The 20,075-nt window shown below is 57.2% G+C and overlaps 1 protein-coding gene across 4 annotated transcripts in view; it reads left to right on the forward strand.

Annotated features, from left to right (window-relative positions):
• Positions 1–5,715: 5,715 nt before the first annotated feature.
• MCF2L (MCF.2 cell line derived transforming sequence like) overlaps positions 5,716–20,075 on the forward strand; it is a 194,006-nt gene continuing 179,646 nt past the window's right edge. Inside the window, exons 1-2 of one of the 4 annotated variants that reach the window (XM_030922075.1) lie at positions 5,716–5,808; positions 13,453–13,625. In XM_030922075.1, the coding sequence (XP_030777935.1) occupies positions 13,457–13,625 (169 nt within the window). In that variant the 5' untranslated portion in view covers positions 5,716–5,808; positions 13,453–13,456. Of the gene's footprint in view, positions 5,809–6,104; positions 6,127–6,754; positions 6,876–12,166; positions 12,189–13,452; positions 13,626–20,075 lie in introns of those variants that run through there. The other 3 variants (XM_030922076.1, XM_030922074.1, XM_030922077.1) reach the window with 3 other exon arrangements.

The following is a 20,075-nucleotide window of genomic DNA, read 5'->3' on the forward strand; positions in this document are numbered from 1 at the left end:
GCAGTGCTCCAAAGGCATCTGTGGGGTGAATGAACCTACAGCCGCCCTGGATTCTCTCCGAAATGCTTTCCTCTCGTTCCCTGGTTTCTCCGAAATGCTTTCCTCTCTTTCCTTGGCTTCTCAGCATCTTCATGTGGGCTTATCTTTACCTTTCCATACTCCAGGTGTCCTCGGGGCATCCTCAGGCATCCTCAGGTGTCTTTGGGGTATCCACAGGGGTCCTCGGGGTGTCCTCAGGTGTCCTTGGGGCATCCTCAGGTGTCTCCAGGGTGTTCTGGCATCCACCAGCCCGCCCAGGGCATCCATTGCTCCCCCACGTCAACTGAGGGCTGTTCCATGCCAGCCTCGTTCTCTCACCTGGGACAGGATTGCTGGGAGGGATCGGGGGGAGGGGGGAAGGCCAGCCAAGCCCAGAAGGGCTGGAGGGAGAGCAAGGCTGGCATAAAATGGCCCTTAGCTCATGTGGAACCACAGATGCTGGCTTGGGGCAGCCTCCAGGCTCTGACAGGCTGGTTTGTTCGGGTGTCCTCCGGTGTCCCAGCAAAGGGGACATGCCAGCAGCACCTGGGACCGAGAGAGATGGAGAAGGAGGATGGAGCCCGGAGAAGAAATAAAAGTTGGAATCAAAAGTTGTTTGCTAGGAGAAGAAGAGCCATGTCCCTGTCTCAAAAGCGTGGGTGAAATACGTTTCCTATGAGCGCACTGCAGAGGCCGTCTGTGCACTAACCCCCGGGTCTCCCTGGGTGTGGAAGCACCGCCCCGTCCTCTGCCTGCATCTCCTCTGGGCGCTCTCCACGTGGCGCTGGGGTCAGGGCCTGCCCCATTGACCTCCTTTTAGCTTGGTCCCCTCTATAAAGACTCCGTCTCCAACCAAGGTCACGTTCTGAGGCACTGGGAGTTAGCATTCCAACATCTCTCTTTGGAAGCCACAATTCAACCCCCAACACTCCGTTCTGAGGGGCCATGGAAACGCCTCGTCCGGCCTCAGGGCGGTCACACCTGGGAGCAGCCGCAGTAGCCTGCAGGGCAGTGGCCTACCGGGTGGATCCGGGCCTGCGCGGAGGTGGGGTGGGGTTGGAGGGGTGTTTAGGGCCATGGCTGCTCTTTGGATGACAACCTGGAACCCACCAGGAGAGCTCACTTGCCATCGGTCCGAGTGGCTCAACCTGGGTGACTGCAGTGGACCAAGAGGGTCCGAGGCGTCCCCAACCCGCAAAGGCATCCAGGAAGCCACCCGGGGCCCCTGCTCAGGGCAGGGCAGGGCAGAGCCAGACACATGGCAACAGGCAAGCCGCCCCACAGAGGATGAGCCGAGGCAGCACGCACGAATGTAGGGCTAAAATCAGCATCTCACTCATCTCACATGGCTTCCTGACTTCTTAAGACATCAGTGTTTACTCTAATAGAAGAGCAGGCCGTGGCGGGCAGGTGACCCCTCACTGTCGCCCTAGGGGGAGGGCGGGCTGTGGCGGCCGGGCGACCTCTCGCCGTCTCTGTGGCGGCATCACTGTCTTCCTGCCCGCCAAGTCGGCCAAGTCATCGGAGCAGCAGGAGAGTCTCAAACAGAAACCCTCCCTGACCCTCCCAGCCCGGCTCAGCTCTTGTTTCTCACCTCGTTTTAGCAAAATTCTCCCCAAAAGGTGGCGATATTTGTTGTCTCTGTCTCCGTACACACCCACATCTGCCTCCCACTCCTTGGACGGCTCCTGGGCCCTCGTGGGACGGCTGGGTCCTGTCTGGCTCTGCTTCCCAGCGGGCCCTGGCGCAGGCCACCGCCCCACCTACCCTCCTGGTCTGTGTTCTTTGCCTTCACAGCATGAATCTCACCCCGATTGGAGGCTGTGTCTGTGTTCATTAACCTATTTTCTGTCTATTTTTACTGAGACGTAAGCTCCAAGAAGTGAGAGACTTTGCCTTGCTCCGGGCTGAGCCCTGTGTCCAGCACGGGGTGTGGGGTGCAGGAAGGACTCAGTGACCATGGGGCTGGCTGGACACAGACGCAGGGCCCCTGCCCGGCTTAACTTCCCAGTGAGGATTCCAGGTGCTGGGTGCCAGTTGCAGGCTGTAGCCAGCCAGACCACACTGGCCAGAGGTTTCGGGACAAGGACTGGCAGGAAGCCCTCCCTGTACAGCTGGAGCCCGTGAGGCAGAGCCAGATGGCACCTGGGCACTAAGAAGCCAAGACCTCAGCGCCTTCATTCTGGAGGAGGGGTCGAGGGAGGGACAGTACCGCTGTCTTGTCTAGGCAGGGTTTGTGCAGATTTGGAGTCTGGAAGAGGCCAGGGTAGGCCTGTCCTGCTCCCTCCAGCCGCCCCGAACTCCAGAAGGACCAGGCCCGAGTCTGCCTGCGACGTGTCCAACACAGGAGGACAGATTCCGAGACAAACCAGGTGGCTACAGGTTTACAATGGGGCCCCGTGGTCTTTTCTCTGTAGGTGGGAAGATGCTGTCACCGCCTTCCTCGGCTGTGTAAGGCGAGCGCAGAGGTGTCCTCCACCTGAGATATGATCACTCCTTTTCTTTCCCTTACAGACATCTTTGTGGGAGCTATGCTTTCACATAAAGCATTTAATCTCCAGTGGTAAAGTTTCCAACAATAAGTTGAGAAATTGAAACAATTTGGAAGCAGATGAACCCTCCTAAACTGCTTATAGGACACAGTGACCACACGGAGATGCCCTGGAAGGATTCCAGCCTTTGGGGTCACAGGCATGGGCGCCACGGCTTCCCAGGTGCCTGATACCTGAGCTCGCTGTGTCACACGACTTACGTGGAATCCACAGAGGCAGGCCGTACTCCCCCCATCCAAGTTCAGAGCCCAGACACGTGTGCGGAGTCTGTGGCTGTGGTACAGTGCGGCGTCCATCCGGCTTTCCCCTGCAGCCTCAGCTCCTGCGGGATCTGCTGACTGGTAGGCCGTGACGCCCTGATGGGAGTTGTCCCTGAGGTCTCTGCTCCTCCTGCTGCGCTCGCAGCGAAACCTGTTTGTGACGTCATCTCCTTGTGCCCCACTGGGCTTCTGAGGCTGTGAAAGCTGGTGGAGCACAAAGGCCTTGCCTGGCCCTAACAAGCTCGGCCCCAGCAGGACACCGCGGGCAACCTGTGATGCGCTGCTCTGGGCCTTTGTCCTCGGCTGAATTAATTTCCTCTTGAATTGCCTCAACTTTAGAATGCGCCCTAGCCTTTTCTGAAGGCACACACATCTTGGGGTTTTGTCCTCTGTATTTTAGCTGCATTGGTTTCCTGTGTGCCAAGGCGGAAAGCTTTCATGGAGAAGACGTTCTGGCTTCTTGTCTGTCTGTCTGTCCCCCGATGGCTGCGGGCCAGCTCCATGCCCATCCACGGTGTGCAGGCGGAGGCATCTTTCAGGATAACAGGTGGAAATCCCTGCTTCCTGGCAAAGTCCATTCCAGTGTGGTGCCTACTGTCCACGCACCTGTGGGTTTGAGCCTGCACCCTGCACAAATGTGTGAAGCGGGCTCGTGGCTGGCTGGGGTCACTGCCTGTCCCCTCCTTTTCCACAGCTGCGGTGCCATTTGCTTGCACGTCCTGCAGGAGATCCTCAGGGTGGGTTCCCACAGGCAGCCTCCCTTTGGACTTTCATTGCTCGATTAAATGATATTTAATTCAGCCTGTCTGACAGTCTGACAGAATGTGCTATGTTACCAGAGGGTCTTTGATGCCAGCGTGAGAAAGGGGGCGTTGGTCTCCAAAAAAAAAACAACAAAAAACAGGTAAGAAACACCTGTTTCTTACCTGGGCCCACTCTGTGGGCCACTCTGACCTTTTTAACTGGCACCTGTGAGAAGGAAAGCCTGTTCCAGTCCGACTCTCAAAGCTCCTGAATGCATTGCTAGTCACAAGCCCTTCCTGTCTCCGGGACTAATTATGTGAAGAAATGTTACTGGGTTGAGGGAGTTCCTTGGGTTTTTAATTTCCTGTCCCTCTCACATCATCCCTCCTCCTTCCCTGAGCCCAGCCTCCCCTTTTCCTGCCCATGCTGGCAGGTTCTGGCCTTCCCTGGACCCCTCTCCTGTCCCCTGCACAGGTCTCTGCAGGGCTTCTGCACGCTGGGGAGGGCGGGTTCCCCAGTGGAGACACTCCCCGCGGGTCTGAGTGGAGCCCGGGGTCCCTGCACGGTCACCGATGCTGCTGCTGCTCCAGGGAGCAAACTTGCAGGAGCAAGGATCCAGTACCCGAACACACGTGTGCTCCCCCAGGAGAAATTCTGCAGCCAGGCGTGGTCCACACACCCTCCTTCCGGTCCATGCACCCTCCTCCCGGAACTCAGTCTGTCTCTGTGTATCACACACCTGTCCTCAGTGTTCTCACCTCAGGTGGGCACAGCACGGTGGACTGCACTTCCCGCTGCCTGCTTGGTTAATGTTTATCTCCCTCTTGCCAGAGCTTTGTTTTCATTTCATTCAAACAGGCTTCCTCTTTTTACCCACTAAATGGAGACGTTTTAAAGCTCCAACTGCAAACGCTAAAGTCTGTAGCTGGGTCTGCATCTTCCATGATTTTACCTTTGTATGTCACTTCACTTTTTTTTTTTTTTTAAGTTATCAGTAAGTTTCCACTGAACCTTGGAAGACACAAGAATTAAATGGTGGGGTCTTTTATAGTTTTTGTCTTTTTTTTTTTTTTTTTTTTGCAAACAACTTCTGCTGCACTGTTAGGTACCACAGTAAGGCCGCGCTGGCAGAGGCCAGCGTCCTCTGCTATGACCCACAGACCAGCGGCTCCTTACTCACTCCAATACTGAGGAGTGAGATGGGTTCTTGTCCCTTTTTACCCTAGGACCTAAATATGGGGTCCTATTTCTGCTGCTAACCTAGTTAACTGGTGATCTGTCTTTGGTACGCTGGGAGCACTGTGTGCACTAACCTGTGGGCCCCAGGACGCTCTGGGACGGCTGCACAGATGAGAACACAGGCCAGAAGGGTTTGTTAGTGACTTATCTGATGTCACAGGCTGGTCAGCTCAGCTGGGCCACATTCCAGTGGCCCCAGCCCTGTCCCACGTGCGCCGGCTTTCTCCCGGGAAGCTGCAGGGAAGGGTCCAGCTAGGGCGGTCGCAGCTGGGTCCCTGTGGGGCTTCAGAGTGGACACAACTTCCCTGCCAGGGGGCTCGGATCCAGGGGGGCAGGTGGGACCCCGTTTTACAGGTGAGCCCAAGGAAGTGAGTCCTGGGCCCCAGAAGACCTCCGACCCGTCCCCTTGTCCAGCCCTCTCCCCTCTGGGCGGGGCCGAGGGTGACCCCAGGTGGCAGGAACTGCACCCCTTAGGCACGACCCCGCCCCGCTGCCCCCGCAGTCGCCCCCCCCGGCCCCCCAACACGTCCCCACCCCGTCGCCCCCTCCCCCGTCTCGGGCACAGCGGGGAGGGGTAGGAAGAGGGGAAGAGTGAGGAGAGCAGAGGGTGGGGAGACGGGGAAGGGGGAGAGGGGGAGGGGGAGAGGGGGAGGGGGAGAGGGGGAGGGGGAGAGGGGGAGGGGGAGAGGGGAAAGGGGGAGAGGGGGAAGGGGGAGAGGGGAGGGGGAGAGGGGGAGGGGGAGAGGGGGAGGCTCTTCCCACGGCCCCGCCTCGCCGCCCTTCCCCCGCCGCTCTGGCCCCCGCCCCGCCCCGCCCCCGCCTCCGGGCCCCTCTCCGCCCCTCCCCCTCCAGCCCTCCGCGCGCCCCGCCCCGCCCCGCCCCTTCTCCCTCCCTGCCCAGTATCCGCGCGGCCCCGGGAGGAGGCGTCAGGACGCGCGGACACCTGCGGGGCGCGGAGCTCGGCGGACGCGGGAGGGCAGCACCACGGGCGGCAGGTGCGCGCGGGGCGGGTCCTGGAGGGGACGCGCAGGGGACGGGAGGGGCGCAGGGCGGAGCCGGGCGGGGCACGTTGCGGTCGCTCCCGGAGCGGGGCCGTCTCCCCCGCGCCCCCCTCAGCCCGGCTGGGGACAGGCGCTGGGACCCGGCTCGCGGTCAGGGCGGCCTGGGATCGGCCCCCGCGGCGCTGCCCAGTGTCCTGCGCTGGGAACTTGGAGGCGCCTGGGGTGCTCGGAATGGCAGTGGAGGAGCCCCCGCGAGTGTCCCGGCGCCCAGGCCCCCTCCGCATTGTCACGGGGGGCCTCACGCCCCGGCAGGTGTCAACCCCTGGACGGGCTTCTGCCGACGTTCCCTTGGGCACGTCGTAGGGCCACCCTGGGAGCTGTGCCCACCCCTTCCTGCCAGAGCGATGGGGGGCCAGTGTTCAGGACGGCGCCTGGGGACAGGGCTGGAAGGAAGGGTAGCTTGGGGTCAGGCTGGGGTCGAGCCCACATCTGGTGGCTGGGGACAGGCTGGGGAATGTTTTTAGGTAATCTGGAGCGGAGGGTAGCCTGGGGTCGGGTCCACACCTGCATCCTTCATCTGCCTGCTTGTCCCGGGCCAGGGTCCCCTTGGCCACAGATCCCCAAGCGGACAGCGGGAAGGCCGTGGACCGCGGGCTGGGCAGACTCCTCCTAGGAGCCCTTTTGACCTGGCTTGGTTGCGGTGGGCCCTCTGTGGCTCTTCTCCCAGCTGCGGGCCCCTGGCCTGGCTTCAGACCCTTATATAGAATCCTGCCGGAGGGTTGGGCCAGAGGGGGCTCCGGAGCCCAGGCAGGCTCACTACCTGGAAACTCCCGCCCAGGGGCGTGGCCCGCATGACCCTCACAGAGCCGGGACCTTGAAGGGGTTAAGGTGGCCCGGGCCGCCCAGGCAGGATGTGCCGGCATGGCTGTGGGAGGCCCCAGGATGTGTGGCCACGGGGACCCGCACGGCTGGCCACAAAAATAGAAGTGAGGCCCCAGGGCTGCAGGCTGCAGAGTGTCGGTGTGGCCCCTCCCTGGCAGGCAGGAGACCCACATGGCCAGGTGGGTGCTGGATGCTGGGACTGAGGAGGAGCCCCTAGCCCCGGGGGGGGGGTTCCTAACAGGCAAACTGTGGAGCGAGGGGTCCAGGGCTGGTGGTGAGAGCAGAGTGCACACCCAGGCATTGCCTGAGTTCTGCAGCCTCCATGGGTAGCTGGGGGGACAGGACACCGGGAGCCTGCGGAGCCCTCAGCCCTGGGGGGGGCAGTGAGGACTCTGGGGCCAGCTGGCAGCTAGGTGGGCAGGAGACGGGGGTTTTAAGGCTCCCTCAGGACTCTCCTTCAGCCCTTCCCCATCCTGTGGGGCCGGCCCCGCCCTCCCAGGTCCCAACTTCACCAGGCTGTGCAGGGATCCCAGCGTCCATGGCTCAAACTTCCATATTGGGTTTCCCCACGAACCCCCACACCGTCTGTGAAATGAGGGAGACCCCTCCCCTGGGGGCCTCACAGAATTGCTGTGAAACCTGAGATTGTGGGAAACTGCTGGAATCCGTGAAGGGTCTGCAACGGTAGGTGAGCTTAGGAACCTGCAGGCTTTGGCAGGGACCCCGTGGCCCGCCTCCGCCATCGCTGTGCTGACTTCAGGACCTGCAGGCACAGCCAGGTGCAGGGAGGAAGGGGCACAGTCATCACCCTCACCAAGGTGATTGGATTTGCTGCAAGATGAAAGGGCTGTGTGCAGCTTCACATCTGTCCTTCTCTGGAATTCAGGTCTCTCCACCGCCCTCCGAGGCCCCCTCCTGAGGTTTCCCTTTAACTGGTCCCGGACTGGGTGGTCCCAGTCTGCTCTGCTGTGGAGATGCACCCTTGCTCACATCGAGGACCCCAGGGAAGACTTTGGCTGGAATCTGAACGTTTATCTTGGAAAGGCAACCTCTTGGTGACCCAAGGTCCCTTCAGAAGAGAGGCCCCCCTGTCTTTACAGCCATGTAATTTGCGTTTGTAATGTGGTAGGAGAAGGCCTGGGATTGACAAAGGGCATAGAGGAGATGAGTGGTGTAGACAGACTGGCCGGGAACACCACCAGTTGGCAGCCTTTTGTCACCAGTTGAGATGATTTGGGATCATTTTCGGAGGCTCCTGGACCAGCCACGGTTAGCACTGTGACCAGAAGGATGCAGTTGTGAGGTTCTGGGTGCAGCCCAGCTTTCTGTTCAGCCCACCCCGCTTCACTGTCTGCACTGGCTCCCAAGGACGCTGCGAGACTCTCATGTGGCAGGTGCAGGGCTCTGGGCTGCATCTTGATGACAGGAGCCCCCTGGCATCCCAGTGCAGGTTCCTGGGCCCCACCACAGACCCTCCCACCTCACAGAGGGGACAGGGGCCTGCATCTTCAGCAGGTACTCAGTGGTGTTTCTAGGCTCCAACTTGAGTCACCAATGGATTCCCTGTGGAGGGTCCTTCAGAGGACAGCAGGGCACTGGTCAGGGGCATGCTGGCTGGGAGCCCACCCTGAGAGGAGGCCAGGCCGGTGGAGCACAGGGTCCCAGCTTGGAGTGCGGGTGGCAGAGTCTTTAGCGCATGGCCAGCTGGAAGCAGCAGTGGCGCTTTGAGAATTTCAAGTCTTGTCCAGAGGCCTTGGTAACCTCTCACTCACATGGCCTGTTCATGGCAACCCCCTCTCTGGGAAAGCTACATCATGAGGGTCACTCTTGGCTTCCTAAAGTGAAGCTCTCTGAGCTTTCAGCCCACGGTAGGATACAGGACACTGTATGGCCACTGAGAAGCCTTTGGACATCTGTGAGGGCCACCATGGTGAACACAGTGGTCAGGAACCCAGCAGGAACCGGACTCAGAGGAGCATCAGGGCTGCCCCGGCCGGCTCTGTGGGGTTCACAGGAAGCCCCACTCCTCGTCCCCAAGCATGCCCAGGATCTCCTCGGAGCCCTGAAGGGTCGTCACAGCAGGGACAATGATGGCTTAAGCGGCCACTGGAACCAGAGCTGGGAAGCTGTGGGACGTCCCGGATGAAATGTAGGATGTGAGGCGCTGTTGGGGGCCATGCAGCCCCACCTGTTGAGAAAGTGAAGAGCATTACTGACATTTGCATCATGATGTAAGGAAATCAAAGCAAATCTAGTGAGAAAGTGATGCCGTGGAGACCACAGAGGGTAACCGTGGTTTCTTCGCAGTCTCCATCTTCACTTTTCATTCATTAGAGAAACAGCAGAAAGAAAGCAGAAACACCTGTGGGGACAGGCCGGCTTCTGTGCCCAGGTGGGCGGACTAGAGTGGCAGGTGGAGCCAGGGTGAGGGCGGCGCTGACTGGCAGTGGGGACCGGAGTGAGGGCCACAGTCAGGGGTGTCGGCCCAGCACCCACTCTGTGCCAAGGCCTAGCTGGCCTCTCACCCTGCAGCAGCAGAGACAGCCCTGGAGGTGCCCTGTGGCCTATCCAACCTCAGCTCCAGCCCCAGCCCCAGCCCTGACCCTGCCCTGACCCTGGCCCCCGCCCCAGCTCCGGGCCATGGCTTTGCAGCCTTCACTCTTTAGGGAAGCTCTCCCAGCTCCGCCTGCCCTGGGGCCGCCGCCCCCACCTCTACACCACGTTATTATTAATACTGGCTATTTGGAGTTGACGCAGTGTCGTGAGTGGCAGCTGTGCGGCGGCGGCGGGGACCTTCCTATCTTCAGGGCCCAGGGCCTGGGATGGGATACACCACGTGGCTGAGAGCTCACTGCTTCCTCTACATGCCTGGCCCAAGTAATGTCCGCCCAGTCCTCAGCGGCTTCCCCCAGCATGGACAGGTGCTCCACGGCCTCTGATCCTCTCCGTGCACTACCCAAGCTGGGTACGGGGCATGAGGTGGGCGCATGCTTGTTTTGTTTGCTTGGAGCCTGTGTGCAGAGGAGGCCGTCTGCTCCCTGGGGGTGCCCACACTGCTGCTGAGTAAAGGAACCATCCCTGTGAACTGAGCTCACCAGGTGCTGGAACTGAGTCCAGGTCTAGCCTTTCACCACTAGCCACTCACGGCCATCCTCAGGCCCACCCTGCCAGACGCGGCGGCAGCAGGGGTAACGCCCACGGCCATCCAGGCCCTGCTCCTCCTGCCCCAGCATCCTTCACTCCCCCATGGTGCCCCCACCCTGGGGACCCTCAACACTAGCCTCCCCTCCTCCATTTGCTATTCGGCTGCTTGTGTCACTTCACCAGCTATTCAGGCTAGAAGCCCAAACAGCCTCCCTGCCCCTTAAGTCCGTGAGTCCCCAGCTGCCATCATCTCCAGACTCTTCTTGTCCATCACACCCCTGCCTCCCGCTTCCCTCTTCGGGATCCCTCCCCATCAGTCAGCGTCAGCTGCTCTCAGGCCCTGTGTGCCGCTCTTGGCCCTGAGCTTCTGCCCCATCCCTGCCTGACTTCTCGCCACCTGCTTCAGGCCCTGCACCCACCACCACCCCACCCCACCACCCCACCCTGTGCCCCCCACCAGGGAGCACCAGGCAGGGCCCCCCCCCCCGCCATGCTGGGTCTGCCCCTACTTGGTGGTGGCTGCTGAACCTGTGCCCACTCCCTGGGATCCGAGCTCCTCGGGGGGCAGGAGCTGCCCTGACGTTTGTGTCCTCGGCACCTGCAGCAAATGCAGTAGGTGCATCATAAACGAGGACTGAGCCTTGACTTGGTTCTTCCGTGCTGCTGGGCCGAGTTCTAGCCGCCCATGACTGTGTCTGCATCTGTAGACGGATTTAATTCTGTGTGTGTGTGCGTGAGGCACCTCGCTCAGCCCAGGACCACAAAGCCCAGGGGGCCCAGGCCTCTCGGTCCAGCCTTCGGCCTTCACTGCTGACTGGCTTCTCGGGGCTTTGCTCAGGGGAAAGCAGAAACTCCAAGGGCAGTGGCACCTGTTGGGTGCCCTGTGGTCAGGCTGGTCTTGGGATTTTGAAGAGAACAGACATGAACAGCATCTGGCTTTGTCATCCATCCTCTCGGGGCAGGAAAGTCTGTTTTCTTGCCCTCAGGAAAACCCACTGCTGGAGAAATAGCAGTTTCCAGATGCTCTCTACCCAAGTAGCTTGCGGTTAACTCCAACGTCCTTTGCCACGTGAGAGCTGTTGTCCGAGGCAGCTGGAGGAGTGAGATCCTAGAGGAAAGGGGAACCTCTAAGCAGGGTCCACACCGGCCCGAAGACTCCTGACCCCAGGTGTCCTCACATGACACCCGGGGGTCCTCAGGACCCTGGAGCTGACCCACACCTGCTGCGGGAGAGGACGGTCTGGACCTGCCCTGTGGAGGGAGGGATCGCTGCGTCCCTTTCTCCACCACGTCAGTGTGAAGGGCCGTGCGTGCCGTCTGCAGCCTTCACTGTGTAAAAGTGAAGGTCCCTCACCTGGATCTTTTCCACCCTATCTTGAGGTCAAGTGGTTAGGAATACTTGGAGAGTCTTGCCTCATAGTGGAGAGAAACAGCAGAACAGCCTCTTGGGTTGGTTTCAGGATGGGGAGGACGTGGCCCTCATGCTTGGCGTCTGCAGAACCCGGCTTGGGGACGTGATTGCAGCCAGGGGCATAAACGCGACCACACACACCTGGCCTTTCATTTTCCCTTTTGGAGGTTTCAGATCACGATCAGCCTGCTCATGTTTGAAATTCTCTGAGCAGAATTTGGAAGAAAAAAAAGGGCAAAATAGCATTTTGTTTTGTTTTTTATAACAAGGGACATTTTTCTTCCTACTTTTTATTCATTGAAATTAGATTTAAGTAACCAGAAAATAAGCCTTTAGACCTGCACCAGGTCATCCTCAGGTCTGTGCCCCACCAGGACCTTTCTGCAGAGATGAAGCAGGTGCCTGGACAAGGTGGTGAGCACAGCTGGGTCCTAGTGCCAGCCACTGAGGGTGGGCATGAGATGCGCAGGCAGCCTCATAGCAGGCTCTGCGAGTCAGTCGGAGAACACGCCACACGTGAGCAAATGACATGCACGAAAAACCACACAGGAGGCTGGGCGCAGTGGCTCAAGCCTGTAATCCCAGCACTTTGGGAGGCCAAGATGGGCAGATCCTGAGGTCAGGAGATCGAGACCATCCTGGCTAACACGGTGAAACCCCGTCTCTACTAAAAAATACAAAAAACTAGCCGGGCGAGGTGGCGGGTGCCTGTAGTCCCAGCTACTCGGGAGGCTGAGGCAGGAGAATGGCGTAAACCCGGGAGGCGGAGCTTGCAGTGAGCTGAGATCCGGCCACTACACTCCAGCCTGGGCGACAGAGCGAGACTCTGTCTCAAAAAAAAAAAAAAAAGAAAAAGAAAAACAAACACCGCACAGGAGCTGGAACGTGTACCAAGTTCTGAACAGTAGCAGCAAAGGGATGAGTTGAACACTGAGGGGTGAGTGTGGGGTGGTCTGGAAGGCCCGTGCCCTGATGAACACTGAGGGCTGAGTGTGTTTGTGGGGTGGGAGTCAAGGCTGTGGAGCTTGTGTGTGGGGGGAACAGGCACAGCCTCTCCTGTGGGGGGCGTGGGTGTGGCCCTGGTGTCCCGGAGTGTTTGAGACCTGGACTGTGGGTTGGCAATGGGTATCACCCTGTCCTGGGCAGGCTTCTTCGTCCTTCGGGGCTCCACGTGGTGGGGCAGTGGTTCTCGTGACAGGCCGGCTCTCCAGGGCTGGGCGGTGGTGTTTGCAAAGCTCCCTGGGGACTGACAGCAGCGGCCCTGAGAGCGCCTGTGGGGTGGTCTGGGCACCTGCAGGTCTGACCTGAGGGATGGGGAGGGGGTTTAACTGAAGACAGTGAAAGGGGGAGATGTCCTAGCAGGGCCTCTGAGCCACTGGAGCAGGGATTTCAGGTCGGAGGGAGGCAGGCGGCCCCTTCCCAGGGAAATGCCAGAGCAGGAGGGATTTCCCCAGGGAGCTGAGGCCCGGGCAGCAGCAGAACTGGGCGACAGGACGCAGTGTGAGCGCTGGCGTGGAAAGCAACGTCCCCGGTGGAGCCACCGATACCATTTATTTTTTATTTTATTTTATTTGAGACGGAGTTTCACTGTTGTTGCCCAGGCTGGAGTGCAGTGGTGCAATCTCAGCTCACTGCAACCTCTGCCTCCTGGCTTTAAGTGATTCTCATCCCTCAGCCTCCTGAGTAACCAGGGTGACAGGCACCTGCCACCACACCCGGCTAATTTTTGGATTTTTAGTAGAGACAGGGTTTTGCCATGTTGGCCAGGCTGGTCTCGAACTCCTGCCTGAGGTGATTCGCCTGTGTCAGCCTCCCAAAGTGCTGGGATTCCAGGCATGAGCCACAATACAGTTTATTTAAGTAAACTGTTGCCGCCATTGTTCCTAGGGAAGGGTCCTGCGGGTGGGATGCCAGCAGTGGGAAGTAGGAGTGAGCCATAAATGTGCTGAAAGACGGCACGGAGAGGCACCGCAGGTCCGCACCTAGGAGGGACTGGCTGCCTGCACGTGCCTCAGAGGCTTTGGTCTGAAATGCAGCTACTAGTTTTCTCTGTACGTCTAAGATTCTTCCCAAAAACTTCGTGTAAGTTTCTTTGCCAAATTTTCAGTGAGGAATTATGCTTTTTTATTTGTTCAAAGCAACAGTTCTGAAGTCTTTCTGCAGCATGACCTCACTGTCCTTTTAAAATCTCCTTTCTGCAGCCTCATGTTTGACTGTTGGAGATTCATCCTGTGCAGGAGACCTGGAAGCAACAGGTACTCGTCCCCACAACGACCCAATGAGGCCAAAAAGGAGGAAACGGATCACCAAGTTGATGTGTCTGACGTCATCAGGCTTGTTCAAGACACACCAGAGGCCACGGCCACGGCCACAGGTAGGCGCCCGGTGCTGCGGCCTCGTTTGATTTTGCGGGTCTCACCACGGATTGGACCTGCGCTGTTCTTTGCTATTCTGGTCCTTTTAGACGCTGACAAGGTTTAGATCCTAGGAATGTGTGACCCCCCAGGTGGCAGGCTGTGGGAGGGGCTTTGAATGGGTTCACATGGCTTTTACCTGCCCAGGTCCAAGTTGGGACGACTTGTCTCAAGATGTGTGGTCATTGATTTGACTTGGCACTGGTTATCTAAGTGAGTATTTTAAAATGAGTTTGGCTCCGGTTAGAGACCATAAGAAATGTTTGTGTTGCAAATGAAGCACAGTATACCTGAAGGGAACAATTTGTAGGCTTTGCTTCATTCTTCAGAAACAAAAGAGCTATTGTTTGAATGTGTGTTTTCATATTAACATGGCAAAGCCTCAGCTGGTCTCCAGACCAGTGCCCCTGCCTGGGCATCTGGAATTGGCTGCACCCCGAGGTGAGAGCCCGGCAGGCCTGGGGTGTGAGTGGCCTCTCCGAGCTCAGGCTGACCTCCTGATGCAGGCCAGGCAATGCTTCTCCCTCCAGCCCCTGCCCGTCTGAATGCTCTGCATGTATTTTCTAACCTGAGCAAGGGGCTGAGTTCTCTCTTCCTAGTTTTGCCTGCATAATTATTTGTTGCCATTTCTTCCCAAACTGATTCCAAAAGTCAGGTTTTCACTGGACAAAGCCAGTATGGGCACTCGCCACCCACCGAGGGCAGGCGTGGATTTAGTGGCTGGGTGCTGGCCTGGCCTTGCAAAATCCGTCATGTGGCTGGACGGGACGTGCAGGCTTCCAGCACGAATAGGGTGGCCGCTGAGCTGAGAAGGGATTTTGATCATTCTGCTACCTGCTCTAAATCCGGCGCTTTCCAGGGTCTTGTCCTAAGCTGGCATCTGTGCTGATTCGTGTGGAGTCTTGGGAGTTCCTGGGTCAAGGCATCACTGTGAGGCTTTCGTGTTCTGAGTCCATCCTGTCCGCATCCCACGGCCGCTGCCTTGAGGGCTGCTGCCCAGGGATTCCGTCCTGTTTGGTGTCTTCAGGTGAGAACCGCTCTGGCCGTGTCTTCAGAGCTCAGCTCTGTGTGTCTGCTGCTGTAGGAAGAGATTCCACCTGGTGACTGCTGCGTGTCTGTGGTTCCCTGGCCCAGCGGTTCTGGGCCAGAACTCTGCAGACTCTTGCACCTGGAAACACAGGCTGTTCGTTTAGAGCTGGCTGACGGGGGGTTGCGTTTCGGTGTGGTCACCCCAGCCAGGGTATGTGCTTAGTTTTGTGGGATTAAGAATTTGATTTCCGGCCGGGCGCGGTGGCTCAAGCCTGTAATCCCAGCACTTTGGGAGGCCGAGATGGGCGGATCATGAGGTCAGGAGATCGAGACCATCCTGGCTAATACGGTGAAACCCCGTCTCTACTAAAAAATACAAAAAACTAGCCGGGCGACGAGGCGGGCGCCTGTAGTCCCAGCTACTCGGGAGGCTGAGGCAGGAGAATGGCGTGAACCCGGGAGGCGGAGCTTGCAGTGAGCTGAGAGCCGGCCACTGCACTCCAGCCTGGGCGGCAGAGCAAGACTCCGTCTCAAAAAAAAAAAAAAAAAAAAGAATTTGATTTCCGTCACTTCCCTTGTCAGTGCTGTCACAAATGAGAGACTGAAGACTGAGCCTCTCGGGACCTCTCCCGGATTGAGAACCAGGTGCTGTCATTATTCCCTGGCACACCGCCTGCTTCTCTGGGATGTACACACCTGAGAAACCCCGTAAGCCAGGAGGCAGCTACTTCCTACAAGAGCGAAGCGGGGGGCTGTCAGGACAGTGCCACACACAGCTTAGCTGTCCTGCAGGGGGCTTCAGAAGAGGGCGGGAGTGAGGGGCTACTTAGCGCCTGCAGACAGCTGGCTGCCCTGACCTCTGTGACTGGAAGGTTGTCGAGTCTTCCCATGCTCAGCTTGGCTGTGAATTAACTGCTGTGGCTGTTCAGAACCTGGCTGTGGTCAGCACTGGTGCCTTTCCCTGAGCGCCCAGGCCTCGTGTGGACCAGCTCTGGGGACTGAGGGAGCTGGATGCGGTTAGGGTTAGAGGTTAGGGGTAGGGTTAGAGGTTAGGGGTAGGGGTAGGGGTAGGTGTTAGGGGTAGGGGCAATGTTTGGGGTAAGGCAGGTTTAGGACTAGGCTTAGGGAACCCTCACAACTGACCCTAGTGCTTCTATTATTTCTCAATGTACCGAGCTCTCCCAGGCTCTGGAATGTTTGGGGTCCACCGTGCACCAGCCATGGAACAGAGCCTGGACCCACACTCCGGCTTTGTTCCTGCCCCTGCTGTCCCTGCCAGCTCGAGCAGGTCAAGAAGCCTTGCCCTGTGGACAGCAGTAGTAGCAGCCAGGCGGCTGTTGTGAGGAGCCCAGACGTGTGGCTGGTCAGAGCACCCACTCAGCCAGCCGTGGCTCTTAATAATGTCACATCTGTCTTCTTCCTCTCCTGACTCACAAAACCTCTCTGATCCCTGAGTCCTGGAGGCCCAGGGCTGGCTTTACCAATAAAGCCCTTTAGGCAGCTTCCCTCTAAGCCTGGACTCCAGGGGATTGGAAGATAATCTGCTTAGAGTTCTGAGCGGTGAAGCCCTCCTGGCTGTCCTTGCCTCGTCTGCTCTGTGGAAAGAGAAGCATGCTGTGTGGACTGTGGCCTGCGGGAGAACCGCACTCAGCTCTCAGGCCCTGCCTGCACCACACCTGCTCTGTCTCCAGGTCACCTGGGCCTTGGCAATGTCCTAGCCCAGCTGGAGACCCTTGGTGATGATGAAACCTGTTTGTATCAGAACAATTTTGAAATTAGTGACACTTTTTTTGTCGTAAAATAGACACCCATGAAATTTACCATTTTAACTACTGTTAAGTGTAGAGTTCCCTGGTATTATACATTTAACACTGTTGTACAGCCATCACCAGCATCCATCTTTAGAACTTTCTCATCTTCTCTGAAACTCTGTCCCCATTAAACACCCACTCCCATTCCCCCTGTTGGAAATAACAGCTCGGTGTTGCAAAGAAAACGAGAACTTAAATAAAGGATTCCTCAACAAGGCAAATTTACTTCTGCAGAAGGGTGCTGCTCACTCTTCTGGTCACTGCAAGAGCACATAGAACAAAGCAGGGAAGGGATTTTTATCCCTAATGCAGTCAGTCCCCGCTGCTGTGTCCGGTCCCCATTGGCTGGAGTCAGACCACACAATCTAAGCTGATCACGACTGGCTACTTCACACGGAGCAGGGGTGGGGGCTACAGCGGTGGGAGGAGCAGTTTCACAACTAAGGGCACCAAATAAGGAATGGATGTGGTTTACAGATTGGGAACGGCAGGAAGGTCGTTTACCATAACTAGGGGCAAGGAGGCAAGGAAGTTAGGCTTTGAACATAGAGGACAAAGAACGAGGGAGTTCAACAAGTGCAACCTTTGAAGAGGAACTCACTGTATCCAACACCTCTGCCCCCAGCCCGACACCCACCATCCTACTTTCTTTCTCTATGAAATTGATGACTCTAGGGACCTCATGTAACTGGAGGTTATTACACTGGGCATAAGGTTCTGAGGTTCATCTGTGTTGTACCGTGTGACACAATTTCCTTCCTTTTTAAGACTGAGTATATTCCATGGTGTGGGTGGACCACATTTGTTTCTTCACTCATTCATCAATGGATGTTTGGGTCACAGCCGCCTCTGCTGTTGTGAATAACGCTCCTATGAACACCGTGTACAAATACCTGTGTGGGCCCCGCTTTCAGGCCTTGGGGTTGCCTCCCTGGAAGTGGAATTGCTGAATCGTACAAGTATTTACTTTGAAACCATGATAGAAGGTGATTCCCCCAGTTCTACCTTTGTTTTCCTGCTGGGTGAGGAACAGCGTCCCGTCCAACTTCCACATCCTCAGTCAACAGACACTTGTCTTTGAGAAGGTCATAGGAGGCCTGGGCCCTGCTGCGTAAACATTGACGAGCTTATTTTCCAGCTCACTTGGGGCGGTGTGAAGCTGTTCTGTCGGCTCTTGCTTTCCTTCAGGTTTCTTCATTTCAGCTTCGTGACAGTGTTCCGCTACATTGTTTCAGTGACTCTGTGATGAACTGTTTCACAGTCAGCTATGGGAGGTCCTCTAATCTGAGGGGACACTCTGCAGACAGGCCTCCTCAGGGCCCCTGCCTCAGCCTGCAGCGCTTTGTAAGCTGACTCGCTCCACTGAAGGTCAGCTGTCACAGGTGTGCTGCAGGATTTGCAGGTGAGCGGGAAAGGCGTGGCCAGCATCAGCTCCCTGGGGCTTCTGGAGCTCACCCTCTGCACGGCCTGTCTCGTTGAGAACAGCAAGTGCCCGCAGGAATGTGCACACATGCGTATGTACACACATGGCGCATTTCCATGGGGTGCGTGTGGAGCTTGCCTGGCTCTCCTTTCCCTGGCAGTGCCTTCCTATCAAAACACCAGCGCCCGCTCCAGCGTGAGTGCGTGACCTTGCTCTTCAGCGGTGTATAATGTGTTCTGGCTCTGGTGGGCCAGGTGAGAGCAGAGGCCTGGGAACATGCTGTTCAACCTCTTTGGAAGAACCTCTATCATCTTAGAATTGAGGGTGAGAGAGCAAGAGGATTCACGCACAACTTCCTTGTACAGCTGAGGTGTGGGGGCCCCCGGCACAGGCGAGCACCTCTAGCTCTAGCGTGGCTTGCGGGCTTCCTGTTAGAAACTCCATCTATCGGGCCGGGCGCGGTGGCTCAAGCCTGTAATCCCAGCACTTTGGGAGGCCGAGACGGGCGGATCACGAGGTCAGGAGATTGAGACCATCCTGGCTAACACGGTGAAACCCCGTCTCTACTAAAAAATACAAAAAAAAAAAAAAAAACTAGCCGGGCGAGGTGGCGGGCGCCTGTAGTCCCAGCTACTCCGGAGGCTAAGGCAGGAGAATGGCGTTAATCCAGGAGGCGGAGGTTGCAGTGAGTTGAGATCCGGCCACTGCACTCCAGCCTGGGCGACAGAGCAAGACTCCGTCTCAAAAAAAAAAAAAAGAAAGAAACTCCATCTATCCCCGTTGGTCAGTGGTGTCTTTGAAGATGCCAGTGACTTTTGTCCCAGCAAACCTTTGAGCATCACACTGTTCAGGTGCTGGCAAAGCTTTGTGGATAAAAGAACAAGTGGAAGACACAGGGCGAAAGGAGAGCAGCACAGAAACAGACACGTTTGCCGCCTTGGGTGGAGTCATGACATTGCTGTTTCTGTGTCAGAAGCCTTGGAGCATGGATGAATCTGTGGCTGGACCTAACACTTCCATGCTTTATGGTAGGAGATTGCACAGGATTCTGAGGAGGGACCTTGTCTCCACCTGGGGGCAGGCGGGAGGGTTGGGAAGCACTTCGGGAAGGACCAAGACTTGCCCCAGCCTTGAGAAGTGATGGGGCTGCCGCATTCAGATATGAGTCTCACAGAGGGGTTTGCAGAGACAATCCGCTGGAACTGAAAATGTACTTTGGGGAAGGGGAAAATGACCACAGGAAACAGACGCTTGGAAGAAAAGTGGCTTTTTGGCTATCCGCAGTGTTCCTGGCATGGGTCATAGTCGCGGCTTGGTGGAGAATCCGCAGTGTTCCTGGCATGGGTCATAGGCGCGGCTTGGTGGAGAATCCTCGCTGCTCCTGGCATGGGTCATAGTTGCGGCTTGGTGGAGAATCCGCGGTGTTCCTGGCATGGGTCATAGTTGCGGCTTGGTGGAGAATGGCTGAATCCTGGTGGCTGTGGCCTTTGCAGGGGCTATAGTTGTGCATTCGCGAATCTGACGGGGGAGGATGTGTTTCTTCACATCTTCAGGCTCCTTCTGTGGTTGGGCGCTAGCCATTGCATGCTGATGGGCTGGTTTCTCTTGGACCACAGAAGATGTTCTTTAATAATTTGGTAGACTCTGGACTTGAAACTTTCTGGTTCTTCGTGCAGTTCTCAAAGCTCATGATTTTCCTGGGAGATTCATTGCTTTTTCCTTGCGTGCCATTTAGTGTTGCAGAAAACAGCTTTGAGAAAAGGCGATCTGAGCAGCACGCTGGGTTAAAGAACAGCGCGTGTCGGAGGATGGCACCCGCCGCTCCCTCTGCGCATCTTTCCTTTGTGGTTCTGTGAGTCTCGAGTGAGATGGCCTCTGAAGATGAACATGTTGTTTGTGGAAATGGCACTTGCAGGGTGGCTGTCAATGATTAACTTCTCGTTTTCAACCTTTCCTGATTCCTCAGCATCTTTTCTACTTGGACTTTGTGTATTACTCAGGAAGCTGGCAGGAATTCCTCATTTTTTAAAGGACATATGTTCGGTGCATATGAACCTCCAGACATTTGGGAATGAGTTGTGTTACTGGTTAATGTTGGAAGCATGGCTGGTATCTGCTCGTGTCCAATGCCAAGGGTGTGGGCAGCT

This window comes from Rhinopithecus roxellana, chromosome 18, assembly GCF_007565055.1.
Source record: "Rhinopithecus roxellana isolate Shanxi Qingling chromosome 18, ASM756505v1, whole genome shotgun sequence".
NCBI classification, from domain to species: Eukaryota; Metazoa; Chordata; class Mammalia; order Primates; family Cercopithecidae; genus Rhinopithecus; species Rhinopithecus roxellana.